This window comes from Solea senegalensis, linkage group LG11 (assembly GCF_019176455.1).
Source record: "Solea senegalensis isolate Sse05_10M linkage group LG11, IFAPA_SoseM_1, whole genome shotgun sequence".
NCBI lineage: Eukaryota > Metazoa > Chordata > Actinopteri > Pleuronectiformes > Soleidae > Solea > Solea senegalensis.
The window spans coordinates 22,926,669-22,947,633 of NC_058031.1; the positions used below are offsets into that span (position 1 = coordinate 22,926,669).

At 40.7% G+C, this 20,965-nt stretch overlaps 3 protein-coding genes across 5 annotated transcripts; all 3 read left to right on the forward strand.

Moving 5' to 3' along the window:
- The first annotated feature begins 646 nt into the window (after positions 1 to 646).
- On the forward strand, positions 647 to 5,652 carry LOC122776742. 2 transcript variants are annotated; one of them, XR_006361258.1, is made up of 9 exons: positions 647 to 725; positions 1,368 to 1,419; positions 1,512 to 1,715; positions 1,920 to 2,006; positions 2,086 to 2,339; positions 2,983 to 3,105; positions 3,323 to 3,463; positions 3,539 to 3,983; positions 4,162 to 4,226. XR_006361258.1 is itself a non-coding variant. In XM_044037419.1 (9 exons), the coding sequence occupies exons 2-9, from the start codon at positions 1,389 to 1,391 to the stop codon at positions 5,599 to 5,601; spliced, it is 1,194 nt and encodes a 397-aa protein (XP_043893354.1). In that variant the 5' UTR covers positions 652 to 725; positions 1,368 to 1,388; the 3' UTR covers positions 5,602 to 5,652. The 2 variants fall into 2 exon arrangements, 1 of the variants encoding a protein (XP_043893354.1); XM_044037419.1 differs by lacking the exon at positions 3,539 to 3,983 and adding an exon at positions 5,384 to 5,652 and having other exon boundaries at positions 652 to 725; positions 4,162 to 4,297.
- Positions 5,653 to 7,188: 1,536 nt separating this feature from the next.
- On the forward strand, positions 7,189 to 12,822 carry LOC122776623 (cysteine and glycine-rich protein 1-like). 2 transcript variants are annotated; one of them, XM_044037237.1, is made up of 6 exons: positions 7,189 to 7,361; positions 9,867 to 9,987; positions 10,698 to 10,866; positions 11,230 to 11,359; positions 11,448 to 11,565; positions 11,605 to 11,709. In XM_044037237.1, exons 2-6 carry the CDS (start codon positions 9,879 to 9,881, stop codon positions 11,607 to 11,609), a joined length of 531 nt encoding a protein of 176 aa, XP_043893172.1. In that variant the 5' UTR covers positions 7,189 to 7,361; positions 9,867 to 9,878; the 3' UTR covers positions 11,610 to 11,709. The 2 variants fall into 2 exon arrangements, with proteins under 2 accessions (XP_043893172.1, XP_043893171.1); XM_044037236.1 differs by lacking the exon at positions 11,605 to 11,709 and adding an exon at positions 12,239 to 12,822 and having other exon boundaries at positions 7,191 to 7,361; positions 11,448 to 11,544.
- Positions 12,823 to 14,398: 1,576 nt separating this feature from the next.
- Positions 14,399 to 17,170, forward strand: phlda3 (pleckstrin homology-like domain, family A, member 3). Its single transcript, XM_044037377.1, has 2 exons — positions 14,399 to 15,129; positions 16,771 to 17,170. The coding sequence occupies exon 1, from the start codon at positions 14,694 to 14,696 to the stop codon at positions 15,126 to 15,128; it is 435 nt and encodes a 144-aa protein (XP_043893312.1). The 5' UTR covers positions 14,399 to 14,693; the 3' UTR covers position 15,129; positions 16,771 to 17,170.
- Positions 17,171 to 20,965: the final 3,795 nt, after the last annotated feature.

The window sequence follows — 20,965 nt, forward strand, 5'->3', positions numbered from 1 at the left end:
AGACCCTGGGATGAGTGATTGGCAGAAACATTGATTTTGATGCATTGTTTTTGTTTTTGTAGTGTCAGATAAAACAAAAACAACTTTCTAATTTGTTCCTTGCAGCAGAAAACAGCACCTTCCCAAAAACTGCTGTAAAAATATTAGATATTTATTTATTTATTTATTTATTTATTAACAAGGACATTTAAATGAAGTGAATAACATTTGTTTTTGTAACAATAAATATGATAAATGTTGTTTTGAATTTGGTAAAATGTCATAATTCAGTGGTGTAATACCTCCGTGAGCCAGCAGTGGGCACTGTGGTGGGAAATAACAGCAATTAAAAGGTGGAAGTTCATTGAATATTGTCATTTATTATAACATTTATTGTGTTTTTGTTTAAATGAAGAAAAGATTATCGGGTTTATTTAAGTGAAACGTAAAGTTGATTCTTCTTCTTCTTCTGTAAATGTACTCGTGTGAAGTGAAGAATGTGTCGAGTGTCGTCTCTGAAACGTGGCCTTTTTTCAACAAAAAAGAAAAAGAAACTTGTCGCAGCCTCAGGCAAAATTTCTTCTTCTTCTCCTTCTCTGTTTTTACTGGACCTGCACTGACAAGTTAAACCAGCTCAGAAGACTGAGGTTAAACTCCCGCCCAGCCCATAATAACCCCTGACAGCAAACACACCTCGACACACAGTGAGACAGAGACAGAGGGACAGAGACGGATCTTCTTCACAGGTGAGGTCACTGTTTATTTCTTTTCTTCCACCTGTCATCACAGATCTACGTCTCAAACTAAACCGAAGATATTCTGAATATCAACTCATCAGGTGACATCGTACAATGATGTTTACAACGTATCCTCTCCTCACAAGCCACGCCCCCTTTCTTTATGCAAAACTCTCTCTCTCTTTAATATTTGATTAAAACTGTATTTGCTTTGTTTATTCATAGTTTTACTGTCTGAGATGAATTTAGTTGATATTTAATCCAATGATTAGTTGTTGTTTTTTGATTGGGTGAAACACGTTTCTCTGATCTTTCAGCTTCTTAAATGTGAATATTTTATAGTATTAGTATATTTATAGTATAGTATAAATATATATTTTTATATATTTTTAGTTTTTTTTGCTCCAAATAACAAAAGTTTTAGCTTGGATATCTTTTGCAGTAAGGGTTAGTTTTCTGTTGAAATTTGCATAGTTGAGCTTTAAAAGTGTAGAGTGTCATTTTCCTATTGACTGTTTCTGTGTTTTTCTCCTTTTTCTCCACTTTTTAAATTAGTGACCCCCAAAAAAATCCATACGTACCCGGATTATCTTATTATGACTTCACTTTTTCTGAACATGACATTTACCCCGTTTGTTCTTTTCTCCACAGAAGTTTCAGGATTAGACACTAATGGAAGAAGCTCGGGAAAGTCGTACAGAGAGTATGTGTCTCCACCTTCCAAAGAGTCAATAACGTCTTTATATTTGTGCCGATTTACAGTAAGTGTAAAACATTTGAATCTCGTTGGTCCAGGTCTAGACTGGAAAACGGCGCCGGATCCAGACCTCGCCGCTCGCCTGTTTTCCAAAGACCTTCTCCACGGCAACAGAGACTCCAAGCGTCTGTTTCTGAGTGTGGACATCAGTCAAGACAGAGAGGAGCAGGACCAAGCTTTGGTCGCCTTCTACAACAGAGACACGGTTCAGTGGACGGCGCCGCTTCTGTGCCAACTTAAAGGTAATATTTCAGGTTTTGAGGAGTTTGATGAAGTGAAACCACTTAACAAAAGACTCAATATGAACTGTAAGACGTCTTTATCTCACTGTGAGACGGACTTCAACAGGAAACTGACGTTTGTAAAACCACTCACTCTCCCACACCAACGTCCAGGGGGGAGCGTCAAAGTGGCACTCAATTACCAAATGTGTGTCCACTCCACAGGTGACGCCGCGACAGGAAGTGGGGTCGACCGCCACATGATGTCAACGGTCATCTGCAAGCTCATGAGCGGATTCCACATAAACTTCGGTCAGACACCAAAAATCAGCAATCTGCAGATGAAAGATGAATTGAAAATAAATAGTTTCATCTCTCTCCACTGCTGCAGGACATTCAGCCATCACTAAACTCTTCGAGGGCGAGCCTGATCATCAGATCCCGTCCGTTTCGGACGAGCTGCTCGATAACCGCATGTTCACCGTCGCCGGGCGGATGATTGGACATTCCTTCCTGCACCGCGGCCCCAGTTTCCCGGGCCTGAGTCCGGCCGTCATTCACATTCTGTTCGGAGGTTCGCTGGAGACAACGCCGGTCACGATACGAGACTGTCCGGACCTGGACGTCCGGGACGCCGTCAGAGCGGTGAGTTTAACCCTCTACGAGAGAAGATTTTATCATTACTATTAATTTTTATCTTCTAGTATCATTGTCATTGCCTGCGATACTTGACCGCAAGAGTAATTATTGATTTATTTAATCGATATAGAACCACTTTGTTCACTTTGGAAACGGTAAAGTCCTGGGTACCTTCACTTGGTAGGCGGGGCTGTGCGCTCTGAGTCAATGAGATACAGTATATATAGAGTGATGTCGTATCAGTACGCCAACCGAACTGATTGCAATCACAACAGACAACAATCCAGCAGCTTTTATTCGACTTAGGTTGTGGCTGTTTGTCAACAACAAGACGTCAAGCCTTTGTTGGAGGAAAGACCGCGGTCGCAAGGGAGTGCCGCTTTTCTGTCGGCCAATCACCTGACTGTCATGGGGTCTAGCTCCACCCGTAACATACCATACCATCAAGGGAAGGGTACCGAAAAAATTTACGTTTTGGTGCTATTCCTAATGAAAACGCCAAAAAATACGTGCATATCGTGTTCTACCACAACAGACCGGTGGAACGTCTGCAGACACTGCCACGATCCGCCTGCCGAACCCCCCTTTAATATATTCTACAAATCCTTGTTGAATAAAATGTCTTTTTGTCCTGATGTTTTTATTCCAGCTTGACGAAGACGCTGACATAAAAGACACCGACTCCGTCCACCAGCTCTGCCTATCGTCAAACCTGCCGCCGCCAAACGCCACAAACAGGAAGTGGCTGTCTGAAAAGCTTCTCTTTCATTTTGTAAATGTCAAAATTTATGTCTATTGAGTGGTATTGACTATTTATTATTGTCACTTTAAGTTGGCATTATTTGTCCTTAAGGCAGTTAGTGTAACAAAAGGGCAAACAAAGCCAACTACTGAACAAAAGTGCTGATAAACCTTCATGTTGGTGACGTCCAGAGAGAAGACCGATTATTTTACATTCGCCATTAAGATAACAGTTTCCTCTGCCACAGGTTATCGAGCAAACGAGGCGTCAGATCCAGCAGCTCTGTGAAGGACTGAAAGAGACAGGACTGTGGCCACTTGTCCTCCACAGAAGAGACATAATCCCAATCCTGTTTCCCCGGGAATCAGAGGCTCAGCTCACACCTCAGGTACCGACGCTAACCGCGCTATAATGTACATGATCTTTTCATGCACTCCAACTGCTGTGTTCCATTTGGAATCAGAACACGGAATATCTGATGTCAGAGGGAGGAATTCCTTTGAAGAGTTGGATTTCCAAAGTGGAGCAACCTCACATACCCCGAGTTAGGAATCCAAGATGGCTGAGACTTAGCCTGGGTGGACCGAGTACAGAATCTCTGAAAAAAGGGAACCAAAACCAAGTTTTTTCTCCTCACGCTAGAGGCGGGCTTAAAGGCCCTGGTACACTTCAACACAGTGCGTGCAATGACCCAACATGCACTGTACGCCCAGATTTTGGAACCATACATGGACAGCGCATGCGGAGTATTAAGCCCTGCTCATCAAGCAGAAAAACATTTTGACAGCAGAAGAAGTAGTCGCCAAGGAAAACCATCCAAGCCTCGATCTGGTGACCCCCGGAATGGCTAACACCCCGATGAGCCACTCCAACCAGACGTGTCCGAGGCAGCTGGAGCATCGTCTTTGGTAGGAATGCGTCCTATTCCCGCTGTCCAGACTTGCATCGCCACCCGATGGTGAAGTGGGATACTACAGGACCCTGATCCGTCTACCAGCTTTTGTGAACATCCAACATGGCAGCCACAGGAGATTTTGAAAAAGCTTGAGTTACTGTACATGTTTTTTTTTTGTTTTGTTTTTTTAGATGATTCTGGATTGCATCGTATGGCCTTCAGCTGTAACCGTCATCTTTGAGAGCGGCATGGAAACTGATGATGACGAATCGGGCGTCACAGACGTACATCGAGTGTCAGGCTACTTAAAAACGTTTATCGAAAATGGTAAGTTCACATATATACATATACATATACGTATATAAATATATATATATTTATATATGTATTTGTATATGTCAAAAAAATATGTCAAATCATATCTCGGTCAAAACTCATTGGATTTAAACGAAATTCAGTGTGTGTATGTGGGATCGGACACTTTACCGAAATAGTAAATTGTATCTGTGTCTAATCCAGATTACAGATTTGGCGCGATTTAAATGTAACACTGATCAGTCCCATTGAACAAAAAAAATTCCAAGAAAATTTAATGGAAAAAAACAACTGTTCTGTAGCAATTTCAGCTTAAAAATTATATCACAATATTCCATCATGATCGCAATAACAATATTCACAACGGTCGAAAATTGCGATGGTTGCCGTGGCCACACTTTTTTGAATCTGCGAGACCTTTTGAGAACTTTTCATCTTCAGATGAAAAGTCCATGGGAGGCCATGTCCCAAAGGAATTTTTGGACAAAATGGCAGCTAAATTTACCATGGCTGACTTCCAATTTGGGTCAAGTTCATGTTCATAGTCTCTTGTCTCACGTATCAAGTTTTGAGACGATCGGTCAATGTACGGTGAAGTTACAGGGCACTTCCTGTTTTGTGGCCAATGGTTGAAAATTCTACAAAATTCTGATGGTTGCCCTGGCCAAGCCTTTTTGAATCTGCGACAACTTTTGGCAACTTTTCATCTTGGATGTGTCTAGTACAAAATTGACAAATTTTTTATGTTGATTGATCGTAAGTTTAGTACTCGCTAATTTACGTACAACCAAATGGGTAAAAATAGACTTCCTGTTGAGTTGATGTCATGGTCCTGATAGACTTTTTTGTTTGTCTTGGGCTTGGACATGTTTCCACCAAGTTTGGTGAAATTTGGTGCAACTTAGTTTCAACTTTGACCTATCGGGTTTCACCTTTGGGGGCGCTAATGAGCCATTTTGCACCACTTTTATGTATTACCCTTATTCTGATTTGCTTGCCAATTTTTGACCGTTGTCACCAACGTTTAGTGTCTTTTCAGAAGAAATAAAAACACAACATATGTACTTGTGTCAAATGTTTGTTTGTTTTTAAACCCAGCGTCTCCCGCCGAGTTAAAGAGCCTCATAAAGTTCTGGACGGGCTGGGAGGTTCCCGCCACAGAGATGAGGGTGGAGGTGGTGGAGGCGTCGCTGCCCATGGCGTCCACGTGTTTCGAAAAGCTGCGTCTGCCGAGGCGTTACGTCAAATACAGGAAGTTTCAGCGAGACCTGAGCGCCTGCATTTCAAGCAGCTACAGCGGCTTTGGTCGTGCATGAAGACTAAATATGTTTATGTGTAAAATAAAATAAAAACATATATATATTTTATTTTTTATCACTTGTTTTTTTCCAGGAGCAGATCTTATGATCTGATTTTTGTTTGTTTGTTGGTATAAAAATGACAGTGTTTTCCCTTTAATTTAGCTGCTACAATGTCATTTAAGTATTTAATAATAATATAAAATACTGTCATTTCTGCACCAAAACAACAAAGAAATTAATTTAATTATAAAATTAATAAATAATGATTAATAATAAAATTATATAATGTATAATGTTTTAATGGAATAAGTACAATGCGTTTTTACTGTTTTTGCCGATTAGTCACAAAATTATTAACAATTATATTCTAGCGAGTGTATAAGTATAAAAAAACAATAAAACAAGATTTTCCTAAACTTGTTTTTTTTTTTTAATTGATAGTTTAGTTTGGAATTTTAAAATCAAACAACTTTTTTAAATTTTAAATTAAGATATTTTTAGAAATGTTTAATAATCCGACACTTTATGGACCAAACAAATCAAGAATCGTTAGTTGAAGCTCTAAAATCTTTTTACAGATACATTATACACTAATTACAAAGTGTGGGTTTGTCTCCCCCTTGTGTCTCTTTGTGGGTACTGCAGACTGGAGGCATGAGAGGTCAAATAATTGTATATATATGTGTATATACATACTGTATATATGTATAAATATATATACACATATATATACATATATAAATATATGAATATATATATATACATATATATACATATATATATTATAATTTATTATAAAGTAAAGAATAAGTACGTAAAAGCAGGATTTTTTATGAAACAAAACAAAAAGCCAAACAAAACAAACCTGAAACAAGAACTTTAAAAAGATAAAATAAAATAAGTGAACATAATCTGTGTGCTGTGTTATAACAGATTATAAATGAACACACACCTGTTTGAACGGACTCATCTTTGACCTTTGACCTGCAGCGTTTTACTGTCTGTTGTCATCATTGTTTTTCTGGTTTTTCTTGCTTTGTTTTCAAACTTTTAAATGTTTCTGTATGTATTTTCCTTTTTTAAAAACCAAAATTAACAATTTATTTATGTGTGTATGTTTAATTATCTATTTATTGGGTTATAATTTATTTATTGATTATTTTAGTAATGTTCATTGATTCAACGTTTAACCCTTAAATACACCTAGACACAGTTTTGTCTTTTCGTTTTTTTAAACGTTTGTGCATTTTTGAGTGTTCTCAAATGTTTTCATGTAGTTTATTTTTTTATTTTTAATCGTTAACAAAAATACTGACACTAACTTATATACCAAAATGTCCTCAATCAGCTCATTCAAAAACCAGTTTTGATGCATCGTTTTTAGACCATAAAGTTAAGGCACACATTTGACGTGAAGTATGGAAACTCATTTTAAACGACATTTTTACTTTTTTGTGTGTTTTCCATGACTGGAAAATTTGTCATTTTCAAGACTTCACTCACTCTCCTTCCTTCCTCCCTCTTCTCTCCCTCCTCTCTCTCTCTCTCTCCCTCTTTTTCCTTCTTCAACACGTCATTATTTCTACAAAGTGGAGCAGCAGCAACAAAAGCTCCTCCCTGAGCCTGAAACAGCGACTGTGGACTTTTATATCTTTACGAGAGAAACATTCAAGCACTCCTTTCTCTCTTCCTCTTCCTCTTCCTCCTCTTGAACACACCCTGTCACTGTGTGAGCGGAGGATTCAGAGACAAAGCAGCAGGGAAGAAAACTTCAGGTAAAACGTCATTATTCTTCTTTTTGTTTGTTTCGGAGTTTCCTAATGTTTGAGGCAGAGGCATGATGGGAAAATGTGTTTTTTAAAATCTCCAGTGAAGGTTGAGTTTAGAGAGAGAGTTTGTAAAGTTGATGAGTGAAAGAGTGAAAGAGTGAGCGTGTTCAAAACAAAGAGAGGCAAGACAACAGAGCGAAGAAGAGGAGAGAAAAGAGAAGTTTTACTGAAATAATCTGAGCGTTAAAGTGACAAATGTCATGTTGACGTTCAGGGACAACATTCCTGCACACACACACACACACACACACACACACGTCTGAACCTGCAGCGCTGCTGAGAATTCAAAGTCAACATCGAAAACCTGACTGAGCAACAACAACTACATCAAGAAGAAAGCTTCCATTCCGTCCAGACCAGAGTGTCTCTGATGTCTCTGATGTCTCAGTCGGACACGTGAGGACAGTTTCAAACACTGAGTGACAGTTGTCACTTCCTGTTAAAGCCGCGACATAAACCACTCACACATTCTGTTCCGACCTAAACACTGAACTGACTTTACCTTCATGTTTCATCACTTCTAACCTACTGCTCTCTGTTGACCTTTGAACTCAGGGCTCTTCTGAATTCTTCCAACTCTTATTTTCTTAAAAAAAACTGATATTAAATGACATCAGAGCATCAGAAATGTTTAACATTTTAATCCAGAAGAACTTTTTTTCTGGATCTGTACAGAACTTTACCTGCTCATAGTTGTAACCATGTTACATAAATATGACAAAATTCATCCTAATCTGTTGTGACGTCGTTGAGATTAACACATGTGAACAATGTTACATTTAAATTTGATGCCAAATCTGTAATCTGGATTAGATCTGGATTAAACTTAATCTAATGGTAGAGTCTGATCCCGCACACGTACCAAATTTTGCTCAAAACCTGATGATGTTTTTAATCGCAATTTAGATTCAGATTCATGGCGACGTTTAACAGAATTTCAAAGTAAAAGTGCTTTTTACTTCACAATAAAAAACATAATTACGATGCAAAGTGTTTTTAAAAGGAAGAGGAGGTCATTCATGTTTTCATTCCAACATGATATGAAGTGGTCGCCACTTTAACACCTCTGACCTCCAGCGTGTTGACGTCAGAGGAGCAGCTACGAGATGCATTCATGGAACAAGTGCAGTTCAATCATCATCAACAAACGATCGAACATTATTCTATGTCCACAGTTCTCAAACTGTGGAGCGTGTAAGCACCAGTGGTACGTGAGCTCCCTCTGGTGGAAGGGTTGGAAAGATCAATATTTTCTTAGGTGGAACTTGGTATAAAAAGCTTGAGAAGCACTGGTTTAGCCTGTGCAGCTGAACAGATTCAAAAACATGATCATCTTTATAAATGAAAGCTTAGGGCAGAGCTTTTCTCTTCAGATTTCACTGCCTCGCCTCCACAGACAGTAAAGTTTCAGCGGTCAGACACAAACATTCGCTCCGCCCACTATGACGTCACTCCAAACTATGATTTGACCTCAAACATCAACACGAAGCAGATCTGACTCTGCTGTGAATAACAGTGAAGACGTCACACGTTTCAGGTGTTGTGTTTACCTTTGACAGACAGACAGAGAGCAGCGCGTTTAGCCCCGCCCACAGGCACAAAAAAACAACAGGAAGTGTTTCTAAGATTGATAAGATGTGGACCCACCCTCTGACCTCTGACTTCTGAACAAGCTGAGTTGCAGCGTCACACAGACAGTGTGTGTGTGCGTGTGTGTGTGTGAGACGGAGGTGGGAGGGGTTTTCACACTCAGGAATGTGTGGACACATGAGCAGAATGCGGGCGGAGTCATTCTGGGAAACTGTGTGTGTGTGTGTGTAGAAACAGGCGGACGTCCAGCAGCATCATCGTCCACCTTTCCCCCACAAACTCAGTGACATTTAAATTTCCACATTATTCAGCACAAATGTGCTGTTTTTGCAGAATTCTCTGTGTCTCAGTAATCTGCAGAGTTTACTGACAAAAACTCAACTCTGTGTTTATTTGTCCATAAATCAATGTAGTTTTTTGATTTTACATGTGTACACAGTCTAAGTCTACAATATCTTTATCTCACTGTTAGACAGACTTTTCCAACAGGAAAAGTGAAGTTTGTAAACCACTCACTCTCCCACACCAAACCCCATAGAGAAAATCACTGATTTAAGCTTGCATGGACACAGGAGCTGCTGCTCTTCTGCTGCCTCGTGTGGTCACTTTGTGTCACTGAGGTAAATCCGAATTAAGGATTATGAATGCCGAAGTCACAAAATAAGACATTTCAACATAGTGATGGAGGCAGCAGTGGATCAACAACTCCTGTGTGCTGTGCTGTAAAAAACGTTGATTTTCTCTATGGGGTTTGGTGCGGGAGCGTGAGTGGTAAAAATGTTTAAAATGTTTTAAACTTCCTGTCAATCACACTGCATGTGTGTGTGTGTGTGTGTGTGTATTTGTGTTTTATTGTTGCAGACATTATAAAAGATGCCACTGGGAGGAGGAAAAAAGTGCGGCCGCTGTCAGAAGGCGGTTTACTTCGCAGAGGAAGTTCTCTGCGGAGGACGGAGCTTCCACCAAAACTGCTTCCTGTGCAGTGAGTAAACATTGTCATCCATCATAAAATATACGTCGGATTAAGTCTACGATATGTTAAGAGCATGTTCAGGACTTTATCTCACTGTTAGACAGACTTTTTCACTCTCCCACACCAAAGCCCATAGAGAAAATCAGACATTTTAGCTCACAGGCACCAAGAGCTGCTGGTCTACTGCTGCCTCGTGTGGTCACTTTGTGTCACTGAGGGGAATCTGAACAAATAATTGAAGATGCCGTCTTTACAAAATAAGACATGCGAACTTTGTGATGGAGGCAGCAGTGGATCAACAACTCCTGTGTGCTGTGATCTGAATCACTGATTTTCTCTATGGGGTTTGGTGTGAGAGAGGGAGGTGGCTTTCAAAACGTCAGAATATCCCTTGAAGCACAGCAGCAACTCATCACATCTCTCATATATATATATATATATGTATATATATATATATATATATATATATATACATACATATATATATAATATTCATGTAATTAAAAGAAAAATATTGAAATAAATCAAAATGAGTGTTGGTGGTCAACATTCCTGTGATGGATCTCAGATGACAACATGATTCATGAATAGATCTGTTCCATAAAAGGGAAACTTCTATCTCAAGAGCTTCTTTTAAAGGAATGTCGAGTATGTAGTTAAAAAATAACAAATAAATGACAGATGATAATAAACACACATGGATGTTTGTTGTGTTTTAGAGGAATGTAACAAGTCCATGGACAGCACCAACGTCAGCGTTCACATGGACGAGATCTACTGCAGGTCGTGCTACGGCAAGAGGTTTGGGCCAAAAGGCTACGGCTACGGTCAGGGAGCAGGAGTCCTCAACATGGACACGGGGGAGTCTCAGAGTACGACACGAGACGAGTGAGTCTCACACACACACACACTTTTCCAACTTTTCCTCTCCCACACCAAACCCCATAGAGAAAATCAGTGATTTTAACATCACAGCACACAGGAGCTGCTGATCCACTGCTGCCTCCATCAGTGACTTCAATTGTGTTATTTTGCGGATTCGGCATTTCAAATTATTTGTACGGATTGACCTCAGTGACACAAAGTGACCACACGAGGCAGCAGTAGACCAGCAGCTCCTGTGTCCCCGTGAGCTAAAATCAGTGATTTTCTCTATGGGGTTTGGTGTGGGAGAGTGAGTGGTTAACAAACTTCAGTCTTTTTAAGGTGTAAGGTTGTTTATCTACATGTTTTGGTCTCCTCCTCCCTCAGACCAGCTCCTCATCAACCAACCAACAACCCAAACCCGTCCAGGCTGGCTCAGAAGTTCGGAGGCTCAGAGAAGTGCCCTCGCTGCGGCAAGTCCGTCTACGCTGCTGAGAAAGTGATCGGGGCTGGAAGTGTACGGGGAAACACACGCACACATACACACACACACATCACAAACACGTAAAACTGTTTTAAAAAATGCATCTTGTGTTTCTTCACAGTCGTGGCATAAGATCAAATGTTTCACCTGTGCTACCTGTGGGAAGGGCCTCGAGTCGACCACACTGTCCGACAGGGACGGAGAGATCTACTGCAAAGGTAAAAACACACTGACCCACGTCTGACCCACGTCCACGTCTGACCCACGTCTGACCCACATCTGACCCACGTCTGACCCACGTCTGGTATTTAAAGAGATAGGTTATGGCGCACTTCCACCAGCTCGCCTCGCCACGGCACGACACGGCACGGTTAGGTTGCATCTCCACTACAAAAAAGTACCTACTGTATTTAACGTGGGCGGAGTCATCACACACACACACACACATGAGTGACTAGTGACTTTACACCAGACTCCTGCAGTTGTTGGAGATTAACCCACGTTTTTAGGACTTCGTGCAGTACCTGCAGTACCACTCCACACCACATGAGGTACAGTTGATCTCCAGGGTCAAGTTTGGTGTCATGAGTGGAGAGAAAAAAAAACCTGTATACAGGAAGTGATAACCTGTTGTGTTGATGCTGTCACGTTCGTAAATAAATAAAATAAAATGAAAATAAATAAATATTACTACGATTATTCTGAGTGGTTCAATCGTACTGAAGTTACCACAGATTATTAAGTAGTTTTAAGTGATCTACAGTTCAGCGCTGTTCGGCTTGATTTGTGGGAGGTCTCTTCCTGTGACGGCACTCTGACCATCATCATCATCATCATCATCATTGCATAGTACCAGCTTAAGCACGCTTGATGCTTTTATTTGTATTTATTTTCCACGTCTGTGTTTTTCAGGATGTTACGGCAAAAACTTTGGACCGAAGGGTTTTGGTTATGGTCTGGGGGCCGGCGCTCTCACACACAGCCAATAAAAAAAGAGCGGGGGGGAGGAGCCTGGGTGGTTCCCAATGACCTGCTGCACTACTGCTGTCCTCCTGCAGAGGGCAGTCTGCTCGCAGTAAACAAGTGTAACACAGAGAGAGGAGAGGCTTAAAAGTGTTCAAACGCAATCCTTAGACCACATTTCATCCATATTTACAGCTTTAAACGTCAATATTTATGTAAACGATTCAGTTTTTGTTTCTGAGCAGGGATTAATATACAAATATCAACTATTTTCATCATCCCTTCATCAGTTTTTCAGATTTTTTATTTTTTTGGGACCAAACGAGTAAATTTAATTAAGAAAAAAGTCTGATCTGATTGTGTAAATAAACATGTGTTTAAATTCATTTAAAATGACCGTTATTATTGTCACTGAATTATCACCAGGCTGCAGAATTTGCTCTGAATGCAACTTCCTTGTTAAATAAATGATTTTTCGTGATCGTGATTCGTGATTTCTTCTTCACTAATAAAATCTCAGTAGTAAAGCTTCAGATTATGGTTTGGACTACGTTAATCCTGACATCTGAAAACCTCTATCACATATGTTTCATATTTCATATCCATTCACAGAATGCTAAGATTATAGTCTGACATTAAAGTCAGAATTCTGTGATTTAAATCTCAGAGTAAATCTCTGGGATGATGGGGAAAATAATTCTGAGAATAGTCAAAATTGTGTGATTGTGAGATTATGGTCTGAGATTGAAGTCAGAGATGTGAGGAAAACACATTCTGAGACTATAATTCTGTAGAAAATAAGTGACATTAAAGACAGAATTCTGAGATTATAGTCTGAATTTTGAGATTATAGTTTGAGATGATAGTGAAACATTTCACGTCATATTTGTCTTCTCTAAATTAGAAAAACAAATAAATGAGATTATGTAAGTGAAACTGTCTGAGTATCAGTGTGTGTGTGTGTGCGTGACACGTCACTGTTATGTTATGTGGGGAATTATGTGATGAGTCATTTTATAAAAAATCTACACACACACACACACTGCTGCTGCAGATGGGACTAAAAATAGGACTGAAGACCTTATAAAAGTGGGAGGGGATTAAGCTTTTTCACGCCCTGACTCCGCCCACAGTGACTTGTCTTGTTCCTCTCACTCATTCATCGAGGGTGTGAAGGATCTAAAAGCTGTCATTAAACTGTCGTTAAGTTTAAAATGAGCTGTTTGTAGTGAACACGTAACCAGTTTCAGTGTGTGTGTGTGTGTGTGTGTGTGTGACAGGTGTGGGTTTAGCCGCCTCCCCTTTTGTCATAATACACCTGTCACACACATCCTTCTATAGTTGTGAGGACACTCGTGGACATAATTTGTCTCTGCTGGTGAAATAAAACAGTTAACAACTATGTCTACTTAAAGGGATAGTTCTGTTTTTTTAAGTGCGCTTGTGCGACTGTGCTGTGAGCGCCCCCTGCAGTGAGTATCAGTCAGACACACATGTCGACGTGTGTCCTTTTCCAACAGGAAACAGAAGTTTGTAAACCACTCACTCTCTCACACCAAACCTCATAGAGAATATCAGTGACTTTAGCTTGCGGAGACACAGGAGCTGCTGGTCTACTGCTGCCTCGTGTGGTCACTTTGTGTCACTGAGGTCAATCTGAACGGAAGTTTTCAAAAGCCGAATTTTACAAAATAAGATGTATGAACGCAATGATGGAGGCAGCAGTGGATCAACAACTCCTGTGTGCTGTAATGTTAAAAACACTGATTTTCTCTATGGGGTTTGGTGTGAGGGGTTAGGGAATACATGATGTCAACAAGTGTCCTCACTAAGGATGCTGCCTGTGTCTGTCTGTGTGTGTGTGTGTGTGTGTGTGTGTGGGCTTAAAGTTAGGGCTCCGGACAAATTTTCCCCACAAAGATATAAATACAAGCACACACAGGTTTTTGGTCTCCGTGAGGACTACTGGTCCTGAGAAGGACAGTGTTTTAAGCGAGAAAACGAAGGTCCTAAAGAGGCAACAGATACCAGAACACACACACACACACACACACACACACAGAGTCACCGGGAGGAGGCGTGTGTTGAGGTTGAGGGGGAGAAGCTGATCTTTGGAGTCGGGCATGTTCTAACATATCCCGACAGACCAGGATCCGGAGTGTGTGAACTGTCAGTGCGCGCGGACTGCATTTACTCACACACACACACACACACACACACTCACGCCGGAGAGTGTGTGTGTGTCGTTAACAAATGTAGAACTAAAGTCATTCCTCTGAGTTTTCCTCCGTGTTGTCCTGTGATGGTCTCCTCTTCCTCCTCCTCCTCCTGCTCCTCTTCCTCACCAGGATCCTCTATGACTCTGTAACAGTTGGATCCACAGACGCGTCTCCGCCGTGTCGTCATGTCTGTCCAGGTCAAAGTGATGAGGGACGGTCTGCTGGAGAAGCGCAGCAGTGGACTGCTACAGCTGTGGAAGAAGAAGCGCTGCGTCCTCACAGAGGACGGACTGCGGCTCCACAGCTGCCGCAGCGGCGGCGGTGACGCGGCGGCGGCGGCGACGACGCGCGGCTCAGCCGGAGCCAAGGAGCTGCGCTTCGAGCGCATGGCGACTGTGGACTGCGTGGAGCACAAGCGCGGCCTGGTCTACTTCACCGTGGTCATGGTCACGGGCAAGGAGATCGATTTCCGGTGTCCGCAGGACGGCGCGCCGTGGAACGCGGAGATCGCGCTGGCGCTGGTGCGGTACAAGAACCTGCAGGCGGTGCGGAGCGGCAGGAACCGGCACCTGTCCACCACCGGTCAGCTGGGCAGCACCGGAGAGGACGAGGAGCTCTGAGGTAACAGCACACTGACCACAATGTCCGATATTATTGTCTGATACAACTCACAGTTATTTATCTTTCCACCGCTTAATCGATTAATCCATGAGTTAAAACGTCTTCAAATAAATCAGTTTTAAAACCTGGAAATCATAATATTCTTAAATGTCTTGTTTTGACCACAAACCAAAATGACTCAGTTTTAATAATTAATGTTTATATATCGATATTTTATCATTATATTGGTAAAGAGACAAGATCTAGATATAGTCATATCGTGATAAACACTGTTGCTTTGATATAAGTTTGAAACACTTTTTAATTATTTGTGTTATATCAGAATTAGACCACATTTGTAGTCCATGTCATTGTTTGTAACACAAATAAATATCATTAATTTAAAGAAATAAAGCAGGTTTTATCTGATATTTAAGGTAATATTAAGTGTATTTTTAAGATCTCGTAACACACATCAGAAACAGTAGATTTTATTATTATCATGGTCAAACTAACCCAAAGTTAAGGGGGAAAAATAAGTTAAGGGAAAACATGAACATTAAGGGAAAAACATGAACACTAAGGGGAAAACATGGAGGTAAGGGAAAAGAGCTAGTTGGATTGGACCAAAAACACTTAAGTTAAAGGGTTTTTGACAAGCAGCAGCTCAGTGTTTGACTGTTGTGACGTCTCTGTCTCACTCTGTGAGTCTGTCTGCCCCTCCCTCTATACACACACACAGACACACACACTCTCTCTCTCATACACACACACACACACTCAATCATGTATTTAAGTGTCATCAAAATTATTAAATGTAAATATGTAAGAGGAGCAGAGTGTCGTCACATGACAACATCACTATTTGTGTGTGTGTGTCTGTGAACTATGAGCTCACAGTCCAGGAATCCACCGCGGCGCTTCCTTAAGTGAGAGTTCCACACTAGATGTCAAGTGGCCCAAATTAATTTAGTCGCCGTAGCAACAGCCGTGACGCCACATACAACAAACGCACACGACACACAAGTGTTTGTGTGACGTCACCAACGTCACTCAGGAAACTGTGTCATGAGTGTCCTGAACAACATGAAGGCCATTTCTGATGTCAGTCAGGGTTCCCACGGGTCCTTGAAAGTTTGTGAATTTGAAAAACAAAAATCAAGGCCCTTAAATACACATGGGTCATTGAAAGTGCTTGGATTTTGTGCAAGGAAAAAGTTAAGATGATATTTAGGTAAATGTCTCTCGCTGCCAATGTGCTCTTCAAGGTTTCCAAGGGTCCTTGAAATCCTTAAAAGGTTTGTGAATTTGAAAAACAAAGTCAAGGCCCTTTAGGTAAATGTCTCCTTTGTTTCAAGAGTGTGTATAGATGAAAAAAATTATTTCAAGGCTCTTGAAAGTCTTTGAAAATTGCCTTAAATAGACATTGGTCATTGAGAGTGCTTGAATTTTGTGCAAGAAAGAAGTTGATATTAAGGTAAATGTCTCTTGCTGCCAATGTGCCCTTCAGGGGTCCTTGAAATCCTTAAAGGTTTGTGAATTTGCAAAACAAAATACAAGGTCCTTGAAAGGTTTTGAAAATCGCTACTTTGGTCGTTGAAAGTGCTTGAATCTGAAGTGTCAGTATGTGACAAATAAATAAATGTCCTTTGTCTTCCTCAGGTGTTTGTGTCTTCCTGGACGTGGACCAATCAGAGCGGAGGAGACACCGTTGACATCCACTGACGTGATTCTGTGGTGAAAAGCATGATGGGATGTTAGAGAATCTCTGACGACGGAGGATTAATGGACTCATAGGAATCTGTCGTGACATCATGAGGTCGTGACGCCATAAGGAAAAAGGAAAAAGACGTCTTTGTGGACAAACTGTGGAGCGGGGACACGTCGTCCTCACGTCCACACCTGTGCCTTTTATTGTCTAAAGAACGTTTTTTATGTGGAGAATATTTTCTTATCTGACGTCGCGTCGCTTTGTTTCTTCAGTCTTAATTTGAAAGTAAACGCACTGACCTGGCTCTTTGTTACAGACTGAACTTAACGTTGTCTCCTGTAAATCACATTATCACATGTCTTCACTGTCTTCACTGTCACTTACGTTCTATAACAGAAAATATGACATTTATTGACATTTCTACAGAAGTGAAAGATTTTAAAAGCAGAGTTTCACTCTAATTTAAGAGCTCCAGAGTTGTTGTGAAGGTTTAAATGTTAATGCTGTCTCCATCGCCCCCTACTGTCTGTGAGAGGAAAACCAGAGGAGTCTACTACGAGTTTACTCGCTCATTGTTCTGCAAGGAATCTCACGGAGAGAGACAGTGTCCACAACACCGTCCTAGTAATGACGTCTCCACATTTGTCCTGCTTAGGCCTAGACTATGTACATCAAGCCACACAGAGCGGAGACAAGCTTTCAAGGGCCTTGAATTTTGTTTTGCGAATTCACTAAATGTTAAAAATGTAACTTCTTTCTTGCACAGAATTCAAGCACTTTCAATGACCATACCTGCTCAAGGGGATTTTCAAAAACTTTCAAGGGCCTTGAATTTTGATTCCAAATTCACATTTTCACTTTTAAGGACCCTTGGAAACCCTGAAGAGCACATTGGCAGTGAAAGATCATCTTAACTTCTTTCTTGCAACAACATTCAAGCTCTTTCAATGACCCATGTGTATTTCAGGCAATTTCCAAAAACTATCAAGGACCCTTGAAGGGCACATTTGTGGCGAGACACATTTACCTAAATATCAACTTCTTTCCTGCACAAAACTCAAGCACTTTCAATGACCCATGACTATTTAGAGTGACTTTCAAAATAATTCAAAGGCCTTGAATTTTGTTAAGCAAATTTACAAGGACACTTTGGTGGCAAGACACATTTACCTAAATATCAACCCATGTGTATTTCAAAAGATTTTCAAAAACTTTCAAGGGCCTTGATGTGTTTTTTTTTTCAAACTTTCAAGGACCCTGAAGGGCACGTTAGCTGTGGGAGACATATAAGTCTTTTAGCTAACTAATTGTTACGATTAACAAGGGTTCCAATGGGTCCTTGAAATTTTTAAAAGGGCCCTTGAAAGTTTTTGAGAAGACACAGATCATTAAAAGTGTTTGAACTTCAGTTGATATTTAGGTAAATCTTTAATCTGTCTTAATTCATCGATTTAATCTGAGCATAGCCCCCATCCCAATCCTGGTAACTCGGTGCCCCCCCTCATACTCATATTTTCTAGGAACGCCCCTGGTGTTGTGACATGAAAACACACCATAAGGTTCTCACAACAACGTAATAATCTGCGATAAATCCTCCAAAGTTTCAGCCTCAGATTGTGGTCTGACATCTGGCCAACATCGCGGGGAAGGTTCGTGATTTACGACGTGAGAGAAAAAACGTGATTACAGCCGAGTCGTGTGGGAACGGGACTTTAGTGAGACGCGTTTTTTTTTTTTCACGCCGACAGGAAACATTAAAACTGTGTACGCCGTTTTTTAAATTTTTTACTCGCATTCATTGCACATGATATTCTGTATAAACCATGCTCAGTGTTACTCATTTAACAAAAATAAAGAGTTTTCGTGTTTTTCCCTCAGAGTTTCTCTGTGTTCTCTTTAAAAGCAGCTGCTGCCTCTATTTAAGACTCAGACCAGTAATTACTGAACTCATCTGGTTCTGGTTGTGGTTTAACTTTACTCTTATGGACTCTGGAAAGTTCACAAACTGCTTTTTATATCTTAGTGAGGACACACTTTATACTTAATGCTTTCCCTAGACCCCTTACCCTTAACCTTAAACCAGTTCTAACCCCAAAACCAGGTCTTAACCCTGAAAAAGACGTGAGGAGCAGCCTAGATGTCCTGGGGGCCAGTGAACTTCTAGTCTGGTCAGCAGGGGGCGGTCATGTGAAAAGTGGCAGTTTGGGACAAATTAACAGATTAACAGTTAAATGATATCCTGATAATGCACAATAAATAATTTAGGATGATATTTCAAAGTGAAACTGTTTGTTTTGATATATATAATACAAAATAAAAACATATTTGTGAGTCTGTAAATAACAAAAACAGATCAAAATAACATGGAGGCAATTGTACTTCAAATACAAGATAAACTTATATATAATTAAATAATTAAATATGTTATCATTATTAAAATATCCACCAGTATATTTACAGTTATTTTTGGTCCTCACAAAGCTACAAATACAAGAGCACATACACACACATTCTCACCCAGTGTTCTTACTGAGGACACACAATAGATGTAACCCTTGAAAGTTGTGAGGACCAGACAAAATGTCCTCACAAAGCCACACATACAAGAACACACACACACACACAGTCGTTCCTGCTGCTGCTCCCTCGCTGACTCATGTGGCGAGGTTTGGGTTTTTCCACTGAAACAAGAGAAGTCGCAACACACAATCAGCCCTTTATCACACACACACACACACACACACACCTATGTATCACTGTACTTCTCAGGACTCTGCATTGACTTGCATTCATTTTAACAAACTAAACATAGTGTCATCACTAAACCATAGCCAGTTAATGACTTACACTAACCTACACTTAGCTTAACTTAACTTAACCACAATTAAAATATTAGTCCGTAAACTTTAACCAGTTCCACAGGAAATGAGGTTCTGCTTCATGAGGACCAGGTTTTAGGTCTCCATGAGGACAAGGTCAGTGTTTATGACAGAAAAATTATCCTAAAGAGGTGACACACACACACACACACAAAACTTGTTTTGATGTCTGAGTGAGGACACATCATAGACCCTTACCCTAACCCCAAAACCAGGTCCATTAACCCTTAAAAGGCCCTTTAAAGTTGTGGAGACAAAATGTCCCCACAGAGACACACACACACACACACACACACACACAGTGTGTGGTCAGGACACTATTCATGTGGAGTGTGTGAAGACTAATGAGAAGGCTGAGGCTTGTACACAAACACACACACACACACACACACACACACACACGATGGGATATGTGTGTCTGTTCTTGTATGTGTCGCTTTATGGGGACTAAAATGAGGACTTTTTCGGGGCTAAGACCTGGTTTTAGAGTTAGGGAAAGCACTATGAGTGTCCTCACTATGAATGCTGCACAAACGTGTGTGTGTGTGTGTAAATTTACAGTATAGTGTGGATCTGTGGAGGAGTGTGTGTGTGTGTATGTGTGTGGAATGTCTTCTCTAAACATCATAACCACTGTCCACAGTTCTGCTTTCATTTTCTTCATAAACCAGATCCAAGAAGACGACCGAAAGTGGACATAGTCTGTCTGCTGTCATAACAAACATCAGTGCTAATGCAAACACAAAGGTGTCCTGTAGAGATATTTTTTATTATACTTATACTACAGTTTTTACATTAACACACATCTAGTAGTCGACTAGTCACTCTAATGGGTACAAAACTTGTTTTTATGTCTGAGTGAGGACACATCATAGACCCTTACCTTAACCTTAACCCTTGCCCTAACCCTAAAACCAGGTCCATTAACCCTTAAAAGGCCCCTTTAAAGTTGTGGAGACAAAATGTCCCCACAGAGACACACACACGTGCATGGACACACCACCATAGCAGTACCCATTAGAGTACAACAGAGGGCGCACGTAACATTTCCTACCACATCATATGACAGCGTCAGCCGCAGCAGCGACAGCATCTTGGAGATGCACATAAAGTTAACTCCTCTCCCTGCAAGGGAATTCTGACCTTTATCTCAGTTAATCTCAGAATTCTGACCTTAATCTCAGAATTATGAATTTGGTCCCAGAATTATGACCTTAATCTCAGATTTCTGACCTTAATTTTCCCATAATTATGAACATAACCCCAG